The sequence below is a fragment of the Anoplopoma fimbria genome, chromosome 6 (genome assembly GCF_027596085.1).
Source record: "Anoplopoma fimbria isolate UVic2021 breed Golden Eagle Sablefish chromosome 6, Afim_UVic_2022, whole genome shotgun sequence".
In the NCBI taxonomy this organism is placed as follows: domain Eukaryota; kingdom Metazoa; phylum Chordata; class Actinopteri; order Perciformes; family Anoplopomatidae; genus Anoplopoma; species Anoplopoma fimbria.
The window spans coordinates 11,215,686-11,235,553 of record NC_072454.1 but is presented as its reverse complement, the minus strand read 5'-3'; the positions used below and the strand labels follow the sequence as shown (position 1 = coordinate 11,235,553).

At 40.2% G+C, this 19,868-nt stretch overlaps 2 protein-coding genes across 2 annotated transcripts; both read left to right on the top strand.

The window, feature by feature from the left end:
• Window positions 1-6: 6 nt before the first annotated feature.
• minpp1a (multiple inositol-polyphosphate phosphatase 1a) lies at window positions 7-7,383 on the top strand. Its single transcript, XM_054600468.1, has 5 exons — window positions 7-652; window positions 1,120-1,314; window positions 4,293-4,390; window positions 5,106-5,236; window positions 6,315-7,383. Exons 1-5 carry the CDS (start codon window positions 76-78, stop codon window positions 6,691-6,693), a joined length of 1,380 nt encoding a protein of 459 aa, XP_054456443.1. The 5' UTR covers window positions 7-75; the 3' UTR covers window positions 6,694-7,383.
• A 1,551-nt stretch (window positions 7,384-8,934) lies between these two features.
• LOC129092265 (bifunctional 3'-phosphoadenosine 5'-phosphosulfate synthase 2-like) lies at window positions 8,935-19,508 on the top strand. Its single transcript, XM_054600142.1, has 12 exons — window positions 8,935-9,161; window positions 11,505-11,619; window positions 11,775-12,010; window positions 12,158-12,296; window positions 12,479-12,597; window positions 14,176-14,289; window positions 14,925-15,036; window positions 15,973-16,178; window positions 16,495-16,630; window positions 17,768-18,036; window positions 18,160-18,389; window positions 18,655-19,508. The coding sequence occupies exons 1-12, from the start codon at window positions 9,135-9,137 to the stop codon at window positions 18,794-18,796; spliced, it is 1,845 nt and encodes a 614-aa protein (XP_054456117.1). The 5' UTR covers window positions 8,935-9,134; the 3' UTR covers window positions 18,797-19,508.
• The last annotated feature ends 360 nt before the right edge of the window (window positions 19,509-19,868 follow it).

Sequence of the window (19,868 nt, the reverse complement as noted above, 5' to 3'; positions counted from 1 at the left end):
ACGACGTCACTGGGTGATGTTGTCTGGTGGGCGGTGGGTGCACCCGGCCATACAAACAAGCTCCTTGTCCACACCATGCCGAGCTCATTTTGGAGAATCATTTTTGTTCATTCGTGCATAATAACTGGCTTTTGCTGCTATTTTAACCCCGATGGTAATCCAAACATACCGGCGATCGCCAAATACTTCACCACGAAAGGGAGGTATGAGGAAGTGAACCCGTATCTCATAGAGGACATACTCGCTGTAAACACATCCATCCTGCAGCCTCCGTCCGCACAATGTCGCCAAATCCATCTGACCGCCATCATAAGACACGGCACCAGGTACCCGACGAGCAAAAACGTCAAGAAGATGCAGAAGTTATACGATCTGGTCAAGAGCAGCGCCTCGGGCAGAGACCACTGGCTGCGTGAGATCCAGAGCCAGTGGAGGATGTGGTACACCGAGGACATGGACGGACGACTCGTCCAGAAAGGTGTGAACGACCACAAACATCTGGCCGTCAGGCTGTCAAAGCTGTTCCCCTCACTGGTTTCAGAGGAGAAGCTCAGAGGAGGATTCATCAAATTCATAACCAGCTCAAAGCACAGGTGTGTCAACAGCACGCTGTCCTTCAAGGCGGGACTGACAGAGCTGTGGGGTATTACAGGTATAAACTGGATCAGATAAAATATATACAGTGCCAGTCAAAAGTTTGGACACACCTTCTCATTCAATGGTTTTTCTTTATGTTTATTTTTTATTTTTTTTCCTACATTGTAGATTAATATTGAAGACATCCAAACTATGAAGGAACACATATGGAATTATGTGGTAAACAAACAAATGCTCAACAAACCAGAATATGTTTTATATTTTAGATTCTTCAAAGTAGTTGAATGAGAAGGTGTGTCCAAACTTTTGACTGCTACTGTATATATATATATATTTTTTTTTCTTTCACTATGTCTCTTGTTTGCACTATACTCTCTGCTGCTGTAATCCTGTAAATTTCCCCACTGCGGGACTAATAAAGGATTATCTTATCTTATCTTATCTTATCTTATCTTATCTTATCTTATATGATGATTTACAACTTAGATACATTTTCAATAACACCTGTTTTCCTCTACCCAGATCAGGAGTTTGACCATTCAGTGAACGATGCTCTCATGAGGTTTTTTGACCAGTGCACCAGGTTTGTGGAGGAAGTTGACAACAACCCATCAGCTCTGTCAGAGGTGGACAAGTTCAGGCAGGGACCAGAGATGAGGAGGGTCACGGAGAAGATCGCAGACCGTCTCAGGGTCCCCTACAGTGACATCAATGATGGTCAGTGGTGGAGGAAGTATTCAGATCCTTTAATTTCATAATAATACAGTACCAGTCAAAAGTTTGGACACACCTTCTCATTCAACTACTTTGAATAATTTAAAATATAAAACATATTCTGGTTTGTTGAGCATTTGTTTGTTTAACACACAATTCCATATGTGTTCCTTCATAGTTTGGATGTCTTCAATATTAATCTACAATGTAGAAAAAAATAAAAATAAAAATAAAGAAAAACCATTGACCACTTTTGACTGGTACTGTATATTTATAACTACAGCATTATAAAAAAACATTCCTTTACAAGTGAAAAGCCCTGAATTCAGTTAAGTATCTACACTTAAAGTACATAAGTATGTTCCACCAAGTGTATGTACTTAAAGTATCACAAGTAAAAGGTTGTCTGTATGTCAACTAGTTTATGGTAATTTAATGAAGCACAGATTTATTTAGAAAGATGCACCATGAGAGCATAAGATAAAGTAAAGTAATAAAGGCGTTATGACTTAATTAAGACACAGTCCCACAATATAACATAATAATGCAGTTTCCCAAACAAATTTACAAGTAATCATCAGGCCTAGTTGGTAATCCAGCTATGATGCCATATATTTCTAATTTATATTATTGGACGTGTGAATGTGTGAGTAGCAGATATACTGTAATTGTTTGCTCTTCAAAGTAACTACAGATCTCAAATATATGTAGTAGTGGACTAAAAGTGGGACGTAGCATAAAATGGAAATACCCAAGTAAAGTATATGTATACGTATATGTACACTATAGGGGCGCACTGGATTATAAGGCGCACTGTCAATGAATGGTCTATTTTCGATCTTTTTTCATATATAAAGCGCACCAGACTATAAGGCGCATTAAGCGAAACAAAACAGTCAGTCAGTCAAACTTTATTAAACGTGTTCACAATAACTCTCAACATTGTTCAAACGTTAATGAGCGTATTCACAATAACTATCAAAGGTGAGGGGAACCTCGTCCATGTTGGTGATGTGCTCTGGCCGGATCTTCTTTTCAGTGATCTTGTTTTTGCAGTATGCGCGGAAAGTGGCCAGCTTTTCTTGGTAATCTTTTGGCAGTTGCTGCGAGACGGTAGTTCGTGTGCGGATGGAGAGATTACGTCTTTTCATAAAACGAAAGCACCAAGAAGGAACGCCTCGAAAGTCATTGATGTCCATGTCCCGTGCTAACGCTGCTGCCTTCAGTCGAATAGAGACTGTAGAGACGCTTCTACCTGCTGCTCTCTGTTCAATAACCCACTGTTCAATGTTGTCCTCTAACTGTGGCCATCTCGCTTTGTTCCCTCGGAAACTCTGTGTGGTCTTCTTTACTTGGCGCTGGTCATCTTCTTGCTTCCTCCACTTCCTACCATTGATTCATTAATGTTGAATTCTCTCGCAGCTGCTCTATTCCCATGTTCTCCTGCGTGACTGATAGCCTTGAGTTTGAAGTCCGCGTCGTAAGCGTGTCTCTTGACAGGTGCCATGTTGGGGTCCTTATACACACACACTGTAATATTATGGTGAAGCACAGTATGTATTACTCCTCGACGCTCCTGACTACGGTAGCCGTAATGCTGCTGCGGTGCGGCTTTGTAGTTTACCAAAGTCGTACTGAAACATGTTGACAGAGCGCCGTGTACCACACAAAATCGCTTCGAGGTCAGTAAGCACAACCAGAATTAATCCATATATAAGGCGCTCCGGATTATAAGTCTTTATTTCGCGCACTGATTATTAATCGTTTTTTGAGAAAATTAAAGGCTTTTAAGTGCGGCTTTTAGTCCTACCCCTTAATTATTATTATAAGGCGCACTGTCGTTTTTTGAGAAAATTAAAGGCTTTTAAGTGCGGCTTTTAAGTGCGGCTTTTAAGTGCGGCTTTTAAGTGCGGCTTTTAAGTGCGCCTTATAGTGCGGAAAATACGGTACATCATATCATGTAAATATACTACTTAGTTATATTCCACCACTGGGAAAGGTCAGATTTGTGACAATCTTTTTCTAAAACTTTGCTATTGAGTGTGCTGTGTGCGTAGTATTCTGATTAACTTACCAATATTTTAGTTCAAAGTTTCTTAAATGGATCAATATAACTGAATGTGGATCCCAGGTCTGTAACTGGTAGGTACCCTGAAGCAAAAAAGCTTCTCCTGACTGGCAATAGTTATTTCTGAATGTGTTTGTCCTATTTTCTACAGTGAATGTTTTATTTTTTATTTTTGCACTCCTGTACCATTCTTATAATTTCTTAAGAGACTTTCTGGGGGAAAAAAATGTAATTTAGTTCTCACTACAGGGGAAATATAGACAAAGTTCTTGAGTATTTCAGATTATAAACAGTTGCTTAGTATTTTCCTTTACAATTCTCCCATTTTAATCCATGAATTAATTGTTTATTATTGAAAACTTTATTTTACATAAATTTAAAAAATATGCTAGCCTGTCAACATATTTTCATTTTTTATTTTTTTTTGATGTTCATCTGGTCTGCTGTGAATGACTAAAAAACTATCAAAGCGATTTAAATTAATAATTGAAAGGGTCGCAATGGACAACTGTCTCCATGTTCCTAATAATTACCTTCTCAAATGCATCCAATGCCATCTATCACAACAATTAGCGGTCTTTAAAGCATTAGTGGAGGTAAAGTAGTCCAATATGAGGGAAATAGTGGGCTGAACATTCCATTTATATTTCACAGAGGGTACGTGTACAGTAGATGGAGCTGTTTTCTCATCCTAAAGCATTAAAGCTCCACTAGACTGAGCTGTAGCCAAGACTGACTTCGATTGTGGCTTTGAAGAAGTGCCAAAGGCCTCAAAGCCACACACACACACAATGGTGTTTAGGATAAGTCAGGTCACGCACCAGTTCTTCTGATTGTTTTATTTTAACTACCGCCCAGCCGGTCTGAATCCCTACTTATCTACATTTTGTTATTGCAACCCTTCTCCCTGCAGATATGGCCGAGGCTGCCTTTTATTTGTGTGCCTATGAGTTTGCCATCAAGACTGTGAACTCCCCCTGGTGTTGGCTCTTTGACGAGGTTGACGCGAAGGTACGGCTCTCCGCTATTTAAAGTTTGTAGATGATTAAATGCGCTGACCTTGCAGGTAAGATTCCTTGGTTAAGGCTGGAGATGTTATGTGTCCGTAGCCTGATGTGCGTGTCTAACCTAAGTTACTCTTTATCCTTTATCCCAATGGATTAGACTATGGGAAGTTTATTTATTTACAGCTCCTCTAATTATGTTGATGTTCCTGGCACTATCAGTTTTAAAAGCATTCTGTCGTGCGGGGAACAACGTTATCAAATATAATGAATGTGTTATTTATTAGTTTGAACCCAGATTTATTAGCCTTCTACAGATTAATGTATGCTAGACAGCCTATGTAACATCTGTTGCATTATTTCTTCCTATTTAATCTGTCTCTATTGAATAGACAATTAGATAATGTAAATTAAAAGGGAAGAAACATTACGAAGGCCAAGTTAGATTTGGATGATTTCCTTACCTACTACTTTCTTTTCTTTTTAAAAAGAGTTTGTAAAAAAAAGCAGTAGGTAATGGTTTTGCGGTTTCGCCACAGTATTCATTCACTGAGAAACCTTGCCCGTATTCATGTCACAAAGAGTACTTCATGTCTTGTGTGACCAGATGACCCAGCACTCGGAATCCTGAAATGTTAGCCAGCATGACAAAAGACTGACGGATCCCTATCTTTTTAAGTATTCCATAAAACCCCACATCTTTGTACTTTCTGGCTCAACAGGTTATGGAGTATGCAAATGACCTCAAGCAATTCTGGAAAAGAGCTTACGGTTACGATATCAACAGCAAGTCGAGTTGCATTCTCTTCCACGATGCATTTAGTCGACTGAACAAAGCCGCCAGCGAGAACAGGTGAGTAAACCCTGTCTATCAGCATGTACAAAAATGTAGGGTGCTGTTACTCTGTAATTATGTTATCATTAACAGCCCCGGGACCTTTCCTTACTACTAAAGGCGCTAAACTTGTTGCGCATTCAATGGGGTTTATTTTCAGCTGTGAACTGAAAAACTTGTTGCTCTAGTGCAGTGTTTCGGAAACCTTTTTTCTGGTGACCCACGTTTTAAAAATGTGTAACCATCGAGACCCCACTCTCAACATGCCTTATCTATAAATTGGGAATGAATTTGTGTGTAAATGAACATTCCTGACCATTTTATTGCCATTTAAACATCACCTTATACTATCTTGAATAGGTAAACAAGCCGTTTGAAAGAGATTTGGAATTGATTAATCACATCTTTGTTTTATGCATGTGTTATTGACAACTCATACACATGTTAAATACTAAATGACACTAAATGAATACATTTAGACGGAGCTGAGTTAACAGGCTCTTTCTTTTTACTCTCAATTTAAAAAAAGAATGTACGCTAGCCTTTCATATTAGATTCAATTTGATTAGTCACAAGTCCATGTCTTTGGGAACGACTGCTCTAGCGAGTATTAACAGTAATACTTACCATGTTTGATACCATGTATATTGTAAATACAACTCGCTCTGCGTCACTCTGACTCAGGTACAAGAGCTTTTGGAATGTCAGCCTGAGAAACTGTGTGACTCACTGATGTATTTTTTATTTTAAAAAAATTGCAGCAATAGAGCTCTATGGTATATGATATATTAAGCATTGGATACACAGACAATGCTTGTTCATGGGATTTGTTGACAATAATAAAAATATAGGATATCACCAGCCTTATGCTTTAAATCACTGCATGGTAAGACTCCCTGTAAAAGAATAAGATTTTACCTGAACTTTTGAATCTATATATATATATATACATATATATATATATAGATTCATATATATATATATATATATATATATATATATATATCCCGTAGTGAACACTTTGACCTCCATTTACACTTTTTACAGAGCTCATTGTGTGTTAGAACTTAAACTAATGCTATATGCTGTATGTCAGGTCAGGGCAGCAGGTGACTGAAGCTGTGACGGTCCAGGTCGGCCATGCAGAGACCATCCTGCCACTGCTCACCCTCATGGGCTTCTTCAAGGACAGCGATGCCCTGAATTCCACCAACTACGCCACACAGGCCCAACGCTCCTTCCGCACCAGCCGCATGTTACCCTATGCAGCTAACTTACTCCTGGTGCTATACGACTGCGGGGGCGGCGACCTGAGGCTGCAACCGCTGCTCAACGAGAAGCCTGTGACTTTCCCCGGTTTGACTAGCCAGCAGGCCTCCATGCCGCTCTATGAAGACGTCAAAGATAACTACAGGGAGCTGCTCCAAGGCTGTGACTTCGAGACTGAGTGTCAGCTGTTCAAGAGTCCTGCTTAAATCCAAACAGACAGGGAAGATCCTGGAGAAGAGGCATTACAGTGGCTTTATTCTCTTGTATTTGCTAAACAGAACAAAAATATGCTCCTGCCATGTTTTTGTGTGTTTTATTTGCCCTTTGGCTGAGAAAAGGCAGATTTGGTGAAATTTTATTTCAAATTCACCAGTACCATTGCAGTATTACTACAACTATATTGCTTATTTTTTTTGCAAGGTTTCATTCCAGAAATTAAAGAATTTATTTTTGCAGTGTGCACATTTTAATATTGCTTCAAGCAAAGTCAGCCACCCTTGGTTTGACATAGCATGCGATTGTGTGGTTATTATGATAGATGAGATAATCTTTGCTGTTCACAGTACATTACAGAAAAAAAGTCATTCAAACTTTCTAGTAAAACATATTCAGAAGGGTGGTTTCTGGCCATTTTGATGTCTGGCTACTCTGAAATTAATTATATTTTGGTTAAATTCCACTTTATTCAACTTCACTCCACTTCTGGTCATGTCATAAACAGCACAAAGTGCTTTACAAGCACTAAAGTCCTTATGTGCCTTATCCTGTTTTTAATCCGGAGACGATATGTTGTATGATTTAAATGTTTCTTCATTATACATTTTACTTTGAATGCTACAGTTTATCTGAATAAAAAAATGCAAACTAATTTATGATATTTTTCAAAGCTGAATAGTAAACAAACTGCGCCATAACTTCCCATAAATCAAATACTGTAATGTAATATAGTGTCTTATAGCCTTTTTGGTACCACTTTCTAACAAGGGTTAATAAGTTGTAACTAGTGGCTTTATTAATAGAAAGTAGACATTTATGAATTATTTAAAGGTCAGAAGTCTAAAGTTTAAAGAACGTCCAATGTCCATTTATTTTCTTATCAGTTAATACTCCTGTCTAGATGGATTAAAAACTAAACCCTTTTGGTAATAATTTCCAGAGAGATGAAGTTAATGTGGCAGTAAGGTATGGATGGGGATTTAGGACAAACGTCCTTAAAGTTTACAAAATACCAGTGATGTAAAAAAATACTACTCAGTTATTCTTTATCGAAGAAGACAAAGCAATGCCAAAGAATAGAAGAGTTATTTTCCAAGTAAAAGTCCTGCATTCAAAACTTTACTTAAAAGTAAAAACAAAAGTATTCATCAAAATACTTGCAAAGTAAAAGTAATGTTAAGCATAATGGCCCATTTCAGAATTATATACAGTTAGGCAGCTGGGTACAAATGGGACCAGTTGTAACTATTTTATTTTTCTAAAGTTAATTCATAAAAATAAAAAAAACATCACCATGTATTAGTTGCTCGGATTTTATATGAAAAATATGACTCTGTAAAGTAGCTATATACAGTAGCAGTCAAAAGTTTGGACACACCTTCTCATTCAACTGCTTTGAAGAATCTAAAATATAAAACATATTCTGGTTTGTTGAGCATTTGTTTGTTTACCACATAATTCCATATGTGTTCCTTCATAGTTTGGATGTCTTCAATATTAATCTACAATGTAGAAAAAAATAAAAATAAAGAAAAACCATTGAATGAGAAGGTGTGTCCAAACCTTTGACTGGTACTGTATATAAAACTATCTAAAATAAATGTAGTGGAGTGAAAAGTGCATTTTGCCTCCAGGTTGTAAAGTGACGTAGAAGTATGTAAATTACGTTACCATGGTAACACTCAAGAAAATTACAATGGTACTTGTTCTCAAAATAAAGAACAGTACCACGTCTCCTCATTAAATACTGGTTAATTATTAAGATAAGTTATAACTTAGTGTGCACTTTTTTTTAAACCTCGGCTGAATAACATTAACGTTATAAAAAAACCTAAAACTGTATGCCATTCTGCTCAAAGAGAGAGTTACGTAGAGAGTTAGTAACTGTCAGCTACAGCTGGTAACGGCAGAGATTCGACGCTAACGGTAGCCAACGTCTATGCGTTCTTAACGGTTCTCCTTCAGTAACCGTTGAGATTTTTGTTTGTTTGTTTGTTTTTTTTGCAACCTGAGCGACGTTGTGATGGCCGATAGAGAACTCAACTACTCATTGCATGGAGATATAACTAAGTGTATGTGTCATTCATTAAAGCAGCCAAATATTAAAGTATGAGAACGTTGTGTCCAACCTCTGTCCCACTTTCTACCGGTTCTGATGCTCGGCCCCGTCATGTCGTTTTGCTTGAGTATTGGCTGCTATACAGCAAGTTATGCAGATTTCTAGGCGGAGGAGGAGGAGGAGGGCTAGAGGCCGGGCCAGCGGAATGCTACGTGTCTTGGAAGTCCCTTTTAAAACCCCCACCTCGTCTACTTCGATGACCAGAAACATAGGGAGGTTAAAGCTCGTCTCCCTCATCCAGGCCTGCGTGTGAAGAGGTCCCAGTCCCGGTGTTCAGCAGTCCGTCGGAGGTGTTGCTACAGTCGCGCAGAAATGTCCGGGTTGAAAAAGCTCCGTACGGTGAGTTGATGTGGAGACAACCGGGAGACAGAAACCCAACTGAAAGGCAAACTGTCATCAGATCAGCGCTGAGACGTTGGTCAAAAGTTTGCGTGCGTGTGCGTGTGCGTGCGTGTGTGTGTGTGTTTTAGTATTTTACGCTGTGTGTTTTATGTATGTTCTACACAATAACTCTATGTTCTCCTTGTTGAAGACACTCAGAAAACAGCAAAGTAACCTCATTAGTTGATACATTGTTCCCCCCTCAAGGTTGCTATGAATTGAAGCTCTTTTTCTGTGACTGTGCCTCTTGTACTGTAACTAAGGTTACCGCCAGGTGTGATGGTCATATTCTTGCCGTTACTCTTGAATGGGCCGGTTGTTGCAGTGACGTATCCGTGTCAGTTTGGCCCATTCATAATGTGCTGAGAGGCGAAGGAGAGAAGGGGGCCACTGTGAACCGGCGGTGTGATGCTGCACAGGAATGCTGCTGACTTGGAGAACATGTGTGGAGAGCTATCTCAAGAATGAGAGAAATGAGAATTACTGGTTGAAATACCAATATCTGTAGGCTCAAAAATATCCATTCAGTATGGGAGCTATTGCCTAATGAGCTGCATTTTGTACATTCACACCCACTCACTTTGTGCACCATGACAGACAAGATGACTCTGAATTTACTAGAAAAACTGAATACACAGTCACCTTTTTTTTAATTTATTTATACCTGAAAGGTGTGAGTCACTTTTGAGCTACAGATGTGATAATTATTATTATTAGTGTTTAAATTGGATATCTTTGGGGTTTAGACAGAACGATCCATTAAGATATGTATCTTTTCTGTATGCATTTCTTTTACAGTTTTGTGACATTTTATTTACTAGTCAACCATCTGAGAAGATGACTGACCAAATTGATGATGACAATAATCTTGAAAGCTTTAATGTACCCAAAGGCCCTTCCTATGCCTTCAGACCACTGAAGGCATAGTAGCAAGTCTTTCTTTTGTAATTTCCTGAAAGGATGTAAGCTGCACCGGGAGCCAGAAGAAATGAGTTTCATAAGGTCCTCCAAACTAAAGAGTTTATAGGACATTTCTTACACAGGAATGCAGTTGAAAGGGCTTTATAATAGGACAGTTAAATTCAAAAGCATGTGAAAATAAACGAGGGAAGTGTTAAAAAATGACTCCATAGAAATAAGATTAATAATGTGAAGTGAGGTAATGGTTGTGGGGGAAAAAACCATACCCGTTAATGAAATTCCATGATCTGAACAGAGGGAGGGTGTCCAAAAATCATTCTGTTTGTCCAAGGCTGTGGGTGTGTACATGCACAGGCCTGTTTGCGTCCTTGGATTATCAGATTTAATTTCTTCATTAGCTATTTGCAATGCTGCTCTAAGGATTTTAATGCCACTCATTGACAAATGATGACAGTAGTAAAGGTCCACACCCTTCCAAAGTATTGAATGTCACACTTTAGTTACCAGACTGAACATTTAAACAACAAAAAAAGACTTTCAACTTATTATTCATCATACTTGGAGTGATTTCTATTTTTTAGGTACTAGGAATTCCAAGAATGGTTATCATTAACCCAGCAATCTTATACATCCTCTCCACTAGGAAGACGACCATAGAGAATAACTTTATAAAAAGATGTTTCCCACATCCCTGATTGGAACAAATATTTTTTTGCGATTTGTCAATGTCATTGATTTTTACAGTCATGTCTCTGTTTGTGTGTGAAAGAGGGCTCTTTAAACACAGAATGTGTGATTGAGACTGAAACCTCTACGAGGGCAAATAGCAGGTTCCTAATAATGTAACACTGGGTGGAGACCGTTTATTAGCATTGGGGATAGTGATTTAGAGGAGAAGGGGGGGGGATGAGCATGCAAAAAAGTGAAGCCATGGGATGGATTCAGGGACGACGGGGGAAAGTGGGTGCAGAGGGCGATGGTTTGGGCACCAGCACTGCCACATCATCGCTGGACAGCACACTGGACACATTGTACAGTCACCCCTCTCCCCCCCACCCTCCTTCCATTCCTCCCTCATCTACCCCTCCCCTCTAGACGTCAATACAGCCCCATTTATCCACAGCCTGCTCCTCACAGTCACTTTCAACAGGACAAGTAAAACCAGTCATGCACTGCTAAACTGAATGCAAATCACTATTGTAAAGGGCCTCGTCACGCTAATTTGCATGATATTACAAATCCTGTTATTTGTCAAATAGAGTCAGGGAGTTAAGATGTCTTGTTGCTACATGTCCTGTTTGACCATTTTCTACATCATATGTACCTTCCTCAGAGCCACTTCAGCTTGCCTCTGTCTGAGCATGCATTCTTCTATTTCAGGATCTCAACAGGTCGACCAATGTGGTGTTTCAGGCCCACCATGTCAGCCGCACCAAGAGAGGGCAGGTCGTGGGGTCCAGGGCCGGCTTCAGGGGTTGTACCATCTGGCTGACCGGTAAGTTTCTACAGTCATGTATGATATCCATATAAAGGTCATGAGAGGGCTCATTCCTCCGGCCACATAGGAACCGAAAGGGATCGAACTGGTCTGGACTGGACTAAAAATAGTGTCGTCATTCTGATATCTCTTGTCACATTTTTCCATTCTAGGTTTGTCAGGTGCAGGAAAGACTACCATCAGTTTTGCCCTGGAAGAGTTTCTTCTTTCCCAAGCTATTCCCTGCTACTCGCTGGACGGAGACAACATCCGCCAGGGCCTGAACAAGAACCTGGGCTTCTCTGCCGAAGACCGTGAAGAGAACATCCGTCGTATTGCCGAGGTGGCCAAACTGTTTGCCGACGCTGGCCTGGTGTGCGTCACCAGTTTCATCTCACCTTTCGGAAAGGTCAGAAAACATCAACAGTTAAAGTCATGTGCTGCTGGAGCTAACCTGTTCTGTACAAACTGCTGAAACATCTAATGGAGGCTTTGATAAAAATGTGGAATACATTGCAACACATAAATAAAATGTATATTCTTTATTCTATCACAGGATCGTGATGAGGCCAGGAAGATCCATGCAAGTGCCGGGCTGCCGTTTTTTGAGGTGTTTATTCACGCTTCTCTTGAGGTGTGTGAGAGCAGGGATGTAAAAGGACTTTACAAGAAGGCTCGCGCTGGAGAGATCAAAGGTCTGTGTGATGCTCCTCACCTCAGCAAACTTCACCCAATGTTTAATACGTTAGCTCACTATGACTGATACAAGTAAAACCAAGCCCTGGTTCACTCTAAGCTTATTCAAGTAAAAGATGGAATATGAATGCTGATGGGGTTTGAATGACATTTGTTTTTATGGTTTCACATTTGTTGCTAGGTTTCACTGGGATTGACTCAAATTACGAGCGTCCTGAGGCCCCGGATCTTGTGTTGAAAACTGGAGAGCTCACGGTGAACGAGTGCCTCCAGCAGGTGTTGGAGCTGCTCAGGGAGCAGGTGGGTGTAATATAACAAATTGTCCAAATTGGCTCACATGTAAGTAAATATCAGTGTGTCACGGATGCGATATCCCTATTTAAACAAGCAGCTTATGTCACAAAGCAGGTTCAGTATTCGCAGGGATGGACTGTACTAGTTTGCTTCCTTCAACAAACCATTTATTTAAAAGGCAATTAAATAGAGTGGTGAAAGGATGACGTATTAGCATAGGCAAACCAGGAGGTTAGCATCACACTGGTTCATATCCGGGGTTGGCATCTAACTAAAAACCCATTGATTTTGAGACGAGGGAACCTAAAGTGTATTTACAACCAAAACTGAAGCATCTGCAATTAAAGGCAAAACAAGCATTGTTCAAGCAAAAATGCTTAAATGCATTTTTTAAGCAAAAACCTTCTTTGGTTCCATCCATCCATCCATCCATCCATTTCCTTCCGCTTATCCGGGGCCGGGTCGCGGGGGCAGCAAGCTAAGGAGGGTCCTCCAGACGTCCTTCTCCCCAGCAACACTTTCCAGCTCCTCCTGGGGAACCCCGAGGCATTCCCAGGCCAGACGAGATATATAATCTCTCCAGCCTGTTCTGGGTCTACCCCGGGCCTCTTACCAGTTGGACGTGCCTGGAAAACCTCTAAAGGGAGGCGTCCAGGAGGCATCCTGATCAGATGCCCGAGCCACCTCAGTTGGTCCCTTTCGACGTGAAGGAGCAGCGGCTCTACTCCGAGCTCCCTCCGGATGTCTGAGCTCCTCACCCTATCTCTAAGGCTGAGCCCAGCCACCCTACGAAGGAAGCTCATTTCGGCCGTTTGTATTCGCGATCTCATTCTTTCGGTCACTACCCAAAGCTCATGACCATAGGTGAGGGTTGGAACGTAGATGGACTGGTAAATCGAGAGCTTTGCCTTACGGCTCAGCTCCTTCTTCACCAAAACGGTCCGGTACAACGCCCGCATCACTGCTGACGCTGCACCGAACCAATCACACCCCTCCAGGTTTCTGGTACCAAGTACACTTATGAACCTCCCTATGCTCAAACATGGTGTTTGTTATGGACAGTCCATGACTAGCACAGAAGTCCAACAACAAAGCACCACTCGGGTTCAGATCGGGCAGGCCGTTCCTCCCAATCACACCCCTCCAGGTTTCTCCGTCGTTACCCACGTGAGCGTTGAAGTCTCCCAGAAGAACTATGGAGTCCCCAGTCGGCGCCCTTTCCAGAACACCACCCAAGGACTCCAAGAAGGCTGCGTACCTTTGTTTCCAGCTTCTCGAATGTTAAGATTTGCTGCTCTTCTTTGTCATGTATGATAGTAAATTACTTTTTGGGGGGTTTTGATCTGCTTATTGGACAAAACAACCAATCCGAAGAAGTCACTCTGGGTTGAAAATGATGGGAAGGCTGTGTTATCCAATTTCAACTTTTTTTTCCATTTAACACACCAAATGAATAATTGATAAGTCGTGGAAATTAATCATCAGATTAATCGATAAGGAAAAATCTTGTTTTTTTGCAGACATACATTTTCAGTCATATCCAACTATATGATATTAATATACCCCTTTTCTCCTTGTATACAGAACATTGTACCGGGGGGGATCATGGATGAGGTGAATGAACTCTTTGTTACGGAAAACAAGCTGAATCTTGCTGTGGCTGACGCAAACACGCTGCCCACCATCAGCATCACCAAGGTAACCATCGTTCCAGCATAGAGGCTTCTTTTTTATCACAAAGCAATTGAACAAGGGGGTCAATACTGGACATGGCAGAGATCCGCTCATGACGAGCCCATAAACATTCCCCACTGTTTGGACCCTGTGCACTAATGGTCTGCTCGAACTTCCCTTGGTGCTAATAAAGACAAAAAAGGCCTACCAGGCACACAGCAGTGTGGAAAATAAGATAAATTAATCAGGACAGCACTTCAATCTTGTCAACATTGAATAAAAAATTGAAGTGAACTGTCTCTCTAATTGTATTTTCTTCAAAATGATTTAAGTTAATAGTTTATTTTACTTTTTATTTGTATATTTGAAATAAGAAGAAAAGATACAAGTTTACACCAACTAAACCAAATGTGCTTTTGCAACATGTTATCTCAGACCATATTGTTATGAGTAAGTGTATTTTATGATCATGAATGAGTCAGCACTAATGTCTTATTCAATGGAGTGTAACTGTTAACCATCCATAATTAATTGATTATTCCATTCATAGTGTATTAACTGACATGTTGATTTAGCTCATCAACCGTGACAATACAGTTAAGTCCATGCGTCAAAGTCTTTTGTGCTGTTTATAATGAAAACGTATTCCTCGCCCACAGTTGGATCTACAGTGGGTGCAGGTCTTGTCAGAAGGCTGGGCCAGCCCTCTGAAAGGCTTCATGAGGGAGAGAGAGTTCCTGCAGGTCTTACACTTTGGCAACCTGCTGGATGGTAAGAGACAGTTGCACATTTTTACTCTTCTTATAACATGCCAGCACATTGTGTCTCCACCACACTTTCTAACAGAGAGCTTAAGTGACAACTACATTTGATTGTGCATGTTATTTTTTTGATTGTAATGCAATTATTGACTGCAAATGTGTTTGAATGACTGAAGGTATGAATGATTCTTTCTTTTGGTTTGGAGCTTTTATTTTGAAATATAACAGAAAAAATAATAAAACAGAAATTGATACAGTCTATTTCCAAACAGAGCAACTCAGTCCCACCCATCCAAACATTTTACACCATAAACTATACATGTTCCTAAAGGAAAGAATAGACAGAAACAAAACAAATATACAAAAGCTTCAAACAACACCTATACAGTGCGTAACCATTGGACATAACAGCTGACCTGTCAATATTAAGGTCAGTTTGGTCATATTTGCTTTTGTACAACTACCACTTGGAGTGGCAGAAGGTGGACATTTCAGCCATTTATCCTCCTATTTCTTTAAGATTTCTATTTAAACTGTTAATCCATCACTTTTTGGTATCTTTTCCACAGTTTAGTCATTAATTTTAGCCAGTTACTTGAAGTATTCAGTTCACTTTTTGCTCCTGTTTCAAAGAACGGCACTGAGGGCTTTTCTCGAAGGAAAATGTGTTTTTTCTCCTCTTCCAACACACTTAAGGTTTCCAATGATGGCTTCTCAGATGGTTCTGTGTAACAAACCACCAGGCCAGTTAGGTTAAGAAGTACCCTGGGGGAAAAGTACTGCTTTAAGTGCTCATCCCCAAACATAAATCGTAACTCATGGGTTGTCTTGAGCCTGCAGTGATTTGTATTTGTCTTGCAGTGTTTATTGCGTAACATTACATTTCTGGAATAATATTTTTCATTTGGTTCACTGGTTGACATCACTGCATCCTCCCCTGTCACAGACGGGGCCATCAACATGTCTGTTCCCATCGTCCTGCCCATCAGCACCGAGGTTAAGCAGGAGCTGGACGGCTGTGCGGCCGTAGCTCTGGAGTACCAGGGTACACGTGTGGCTATTCTCAGGAGCCCAGAGTTCTACCCGCATCGCAAGGAGGAACGCTGTGCCAGACAGTGGGGCACCACCTGCCCACAGCACCCTTACATTAAGGTGCTTAAGGCTTTCAACCAATATCTTTCACACGCACTGTTGTAATTCTAATGTCACGAGATTGCACAGCAAACAGTAAGATCTCTTGGTACACACACACACACCATTGTTTACTTTCACTTAGTCAATGTTGAACTTTGTGATTTCCTCACAAACAAAGCATCAATCAAGACCCAGAACAAAAAGAGAATTACATTATTAACCCCTTAAAGCCAATTAAGGGGTTACTTGGTTTTAAGGGGTATGTTTGAACATAAGTACAACAGGTAAATAAATTAGTTCTTAATAATAATTCTCTGTTTGTCACCTTATCCAGATGGTTATGGAGGGAGGTGACTGGCTGGTAGGTGGTGAACTCGAGGTGCTGGAACGGATCAAATGGAACGATGGACTTGACCAGTACCGCCTTACTCCACAGGAGCTCAAGCAGAAGGTCAAAGACATGAAAGCAGGTTAGAAAATCTAGATTACCCAGTCACAAAAACTACCGTCACAATCAGGGAACACACAATGGCATACAAGGTGTTTAGCTACCGATGTGACACTTTTAAAACTATTACATAAATAAAATATCCATTGCAGCCGGTGAAAAAATGAATAGACATAAACATGAAAGAAATGTTTTTAGCAGTGCACCGTTTGTATTTCAGAAGAAGTTGACAAAGGACCAGATGAACAAAATAAAATGGTAAATTTACAGCTGCATGGTGATGTTTGTGCTCTGTGTTCAGTGATCAATGAATACACGCAGAATTTTAAAGAACAATTTTAAAGAACAATGAAATGTAATCACCTTTTTAAAACTCTCACTCGCTCACTTTGATGTGAATGCTGTGTTCAGGATTGTGTCTTTTATTTATTTGCAACACAATACAGTATGTATTTTGTTAAGTTTTGTCTTTCAGTATTCTTTGCAGCTCTCCTGAGTTGTGTCACTGGCACAAGCATGCTGTGATGTGCACTTAACAGATTAGGATTACAATATTTGGTTTACTTTTTGTTAGCAAACCCCAGGTAAAGACCAAAACCAAAAATCCATTAGTCCATCCCTCAATACTTCGTCTGTAGCTCTCACATTCAAGTCAGTTTCTTCCTGCTGAAGAAGTTTGTTATGAAGATTTTTTTATATTAGTGAGTATTTAGGACAAAATATTAGGGATCGACACAAAATAAACAACGGCGCTCATGTTCGTTGTAATGATGCCAGCCTGTGCAACGTGGATTCGTTTCTGGACATCAACAGAGCTCTATGGCTCAGAAGAATAAGCTATATTAGGTAAAAAATACTTGTTAGAGAGATCAATTCATTGTTGATTTTGGTCTTTTCGTGGGATTTGTTGACAATAAGAAAGTATAGATTCATTAAATAGAATATGCATATACATTTTTCAATGAAAATGTATGAAACAAAGATATATGTGAAAGGTATTTTGAGCATGTTTCCTGTGACAGCTACTAAAATGCACAATATTCTTCACATATTTTGAACTGCACAGACATGAAGCTCAAAATCTCCATTCTATTGTACTGCTGCTATTATCCTGTGATGTATACTTTATTTTTTTGCTCCTCCACGTTGTCCTCCTTAGATGCGGTGTTCGCATTCCAGCTGCGCAACCCGGTCCACAATGGTCACGCCCTACTGATGCAGGACACCAAGCGCCGTCTGCTGGATCGCGCTTACAAGAACCCGGTCCTCCTGCTGCACCCGCTCGGCGGCTGGACCAAAGACGACGACGTGCCTCTGGACTGGCGGATGAAGCAGCACGCTGCTGTCCTGGAAGAGGGCGTCCTCGACCCAGCAAGCACCATTGTTGCCATCTTCCCCTCTCCTATGATGTACGCTGGACCCACAGAGGTGAGGAGCAGTGGCGGCTTATTGTTTAGTCAGCGGTTTATACCAGTCCGGCTGCCAACTGTTTAATAATAATACGTATGTGTGATTGAAAATGAACTTACATGTCTTCCCATGACTCATCAGGTTCAGTGGCACTGTAGAGCCAGAATGATCGCCGGAGCAAACTTCTACATAGTTGGCAGGGACCCTGCAGGCATGCCTCACCCGGTGACTAAGCAGGACCTGTATGAACCCACCCATGGAAGCAAGGTCCTCACCATGGCCCCCGGCCTCACCTCTGTGGAGATCATCCCCTTCAGGGTGGCTGCCTACAACAAGACTAAGAAGGCCATGGACTTTTATGACTCAGAGCGGTGAGTGAAGAAAAAAAGGGAAATTTCAATATTTACTTGTATGTCCTGTTGTCCCTAACTATTTACCAGCCTCTTATCTTGTTTGTACTGCAAGCAGATTGTAGTATTTTTTAGACAACTCCCTAAGGTGGCTCACACCACCTTTCTGTGCAGGTGTAATTATGGCTTCATCAAATTAATTGTAAATATTATACAACACTTCTAATAACCTGTGCCCTACCCACTCTCTTCACACTGCCCTTCCCCTCTCTCCTCACTCTCTCAGTCATGCTGAGTTTGAGTTCATCTCTGGAACCAAGATGAGGAACATGGCTCGAAGTGGAGAAAACCCTCCAGATGGTTTCATGGCCCCCAAGGCCTGGAAGGTTCTGGTCGAGTACTACACCTCTCTGCAGAAGGACAAGTAATCAAAACGGCGCTTACCTCAAAAGTGGAAACCATTGGTTCTGAAGGAGTATTTAGATAGATTCTTATTTTATCTTATACAAAAAAACTTATTTAGATTGCTATAAATAATCAATCAGTCTGACGGGGGTGAGGGTTACTACATATAGGAATCACTTTTCTTAAGCAGTTTAAGCATTAGATTTTTTACATTCCTGTAAAACAAATAAATCCATTGTAAATGCATATTAACTTAAGCTTTGTATTTGAATAAATTAAAGGTAGATTTAGATTATTATTGTTTTTATATTTTAATTTAGGTGCACATTACAATATTGGGAAATCATTTGTGATATTTACATGCAATATCTGAGGGATGTATGGCAAAAAAACACTTTTTATAATATTTTATGGCAATTTTATCACTGTCTGTCCAATTATGTATGATATGAATGAAAGTTACTTGCAGTTGTATCACTACCTACATTGCCCTTTTTTCACATCTGGCCTCTGGGTGTTCATTAACTCATCCTGTTAATGTTTCATATTATCATGAAATGCAACATAGGTGTTTTATAATGTGAAAGTGCCTTTCTCTCAAATATTAACATTATAAAACTGAAATTGTTTAAATTTCTTGCTGGTGTTTGCCTTGAAATGTCAAAGTGCAATTATGTAATTAAGACTTGCAGTTTTAGAATGACAAATGCAGTAATAAAGAAGCTTCTTTGTCATAATGGATCACTGGTGACTGCCTGGTCTATGGAAATTATGTTCTGTCATTTAAACAAGATGCCTTTTAATGTAATAGATTCATTTTTTTCTCGTTTCCGTGATACCTCTGTCCTGATTTTGTCTTTGTGCCACATTGTTTTGCAACACCTATTTAACTTAGGTCTGTACAAGGTGCATTCCTATCAATTTAAGGTGAAAGGTTGAAGTCAACCTGGAGGTGTGGCATTCAGGGGCTGCAAGCCAAAAGTGCAGTGCTGCCATCTGCTGGCAAGAAGTGGTACGGGAAAACAATAAAATAACAGAAGTAATTTAAATGCATGCAAAAGGGCACAGTCACTGTTAGTTTCTCTTGACAGGAGC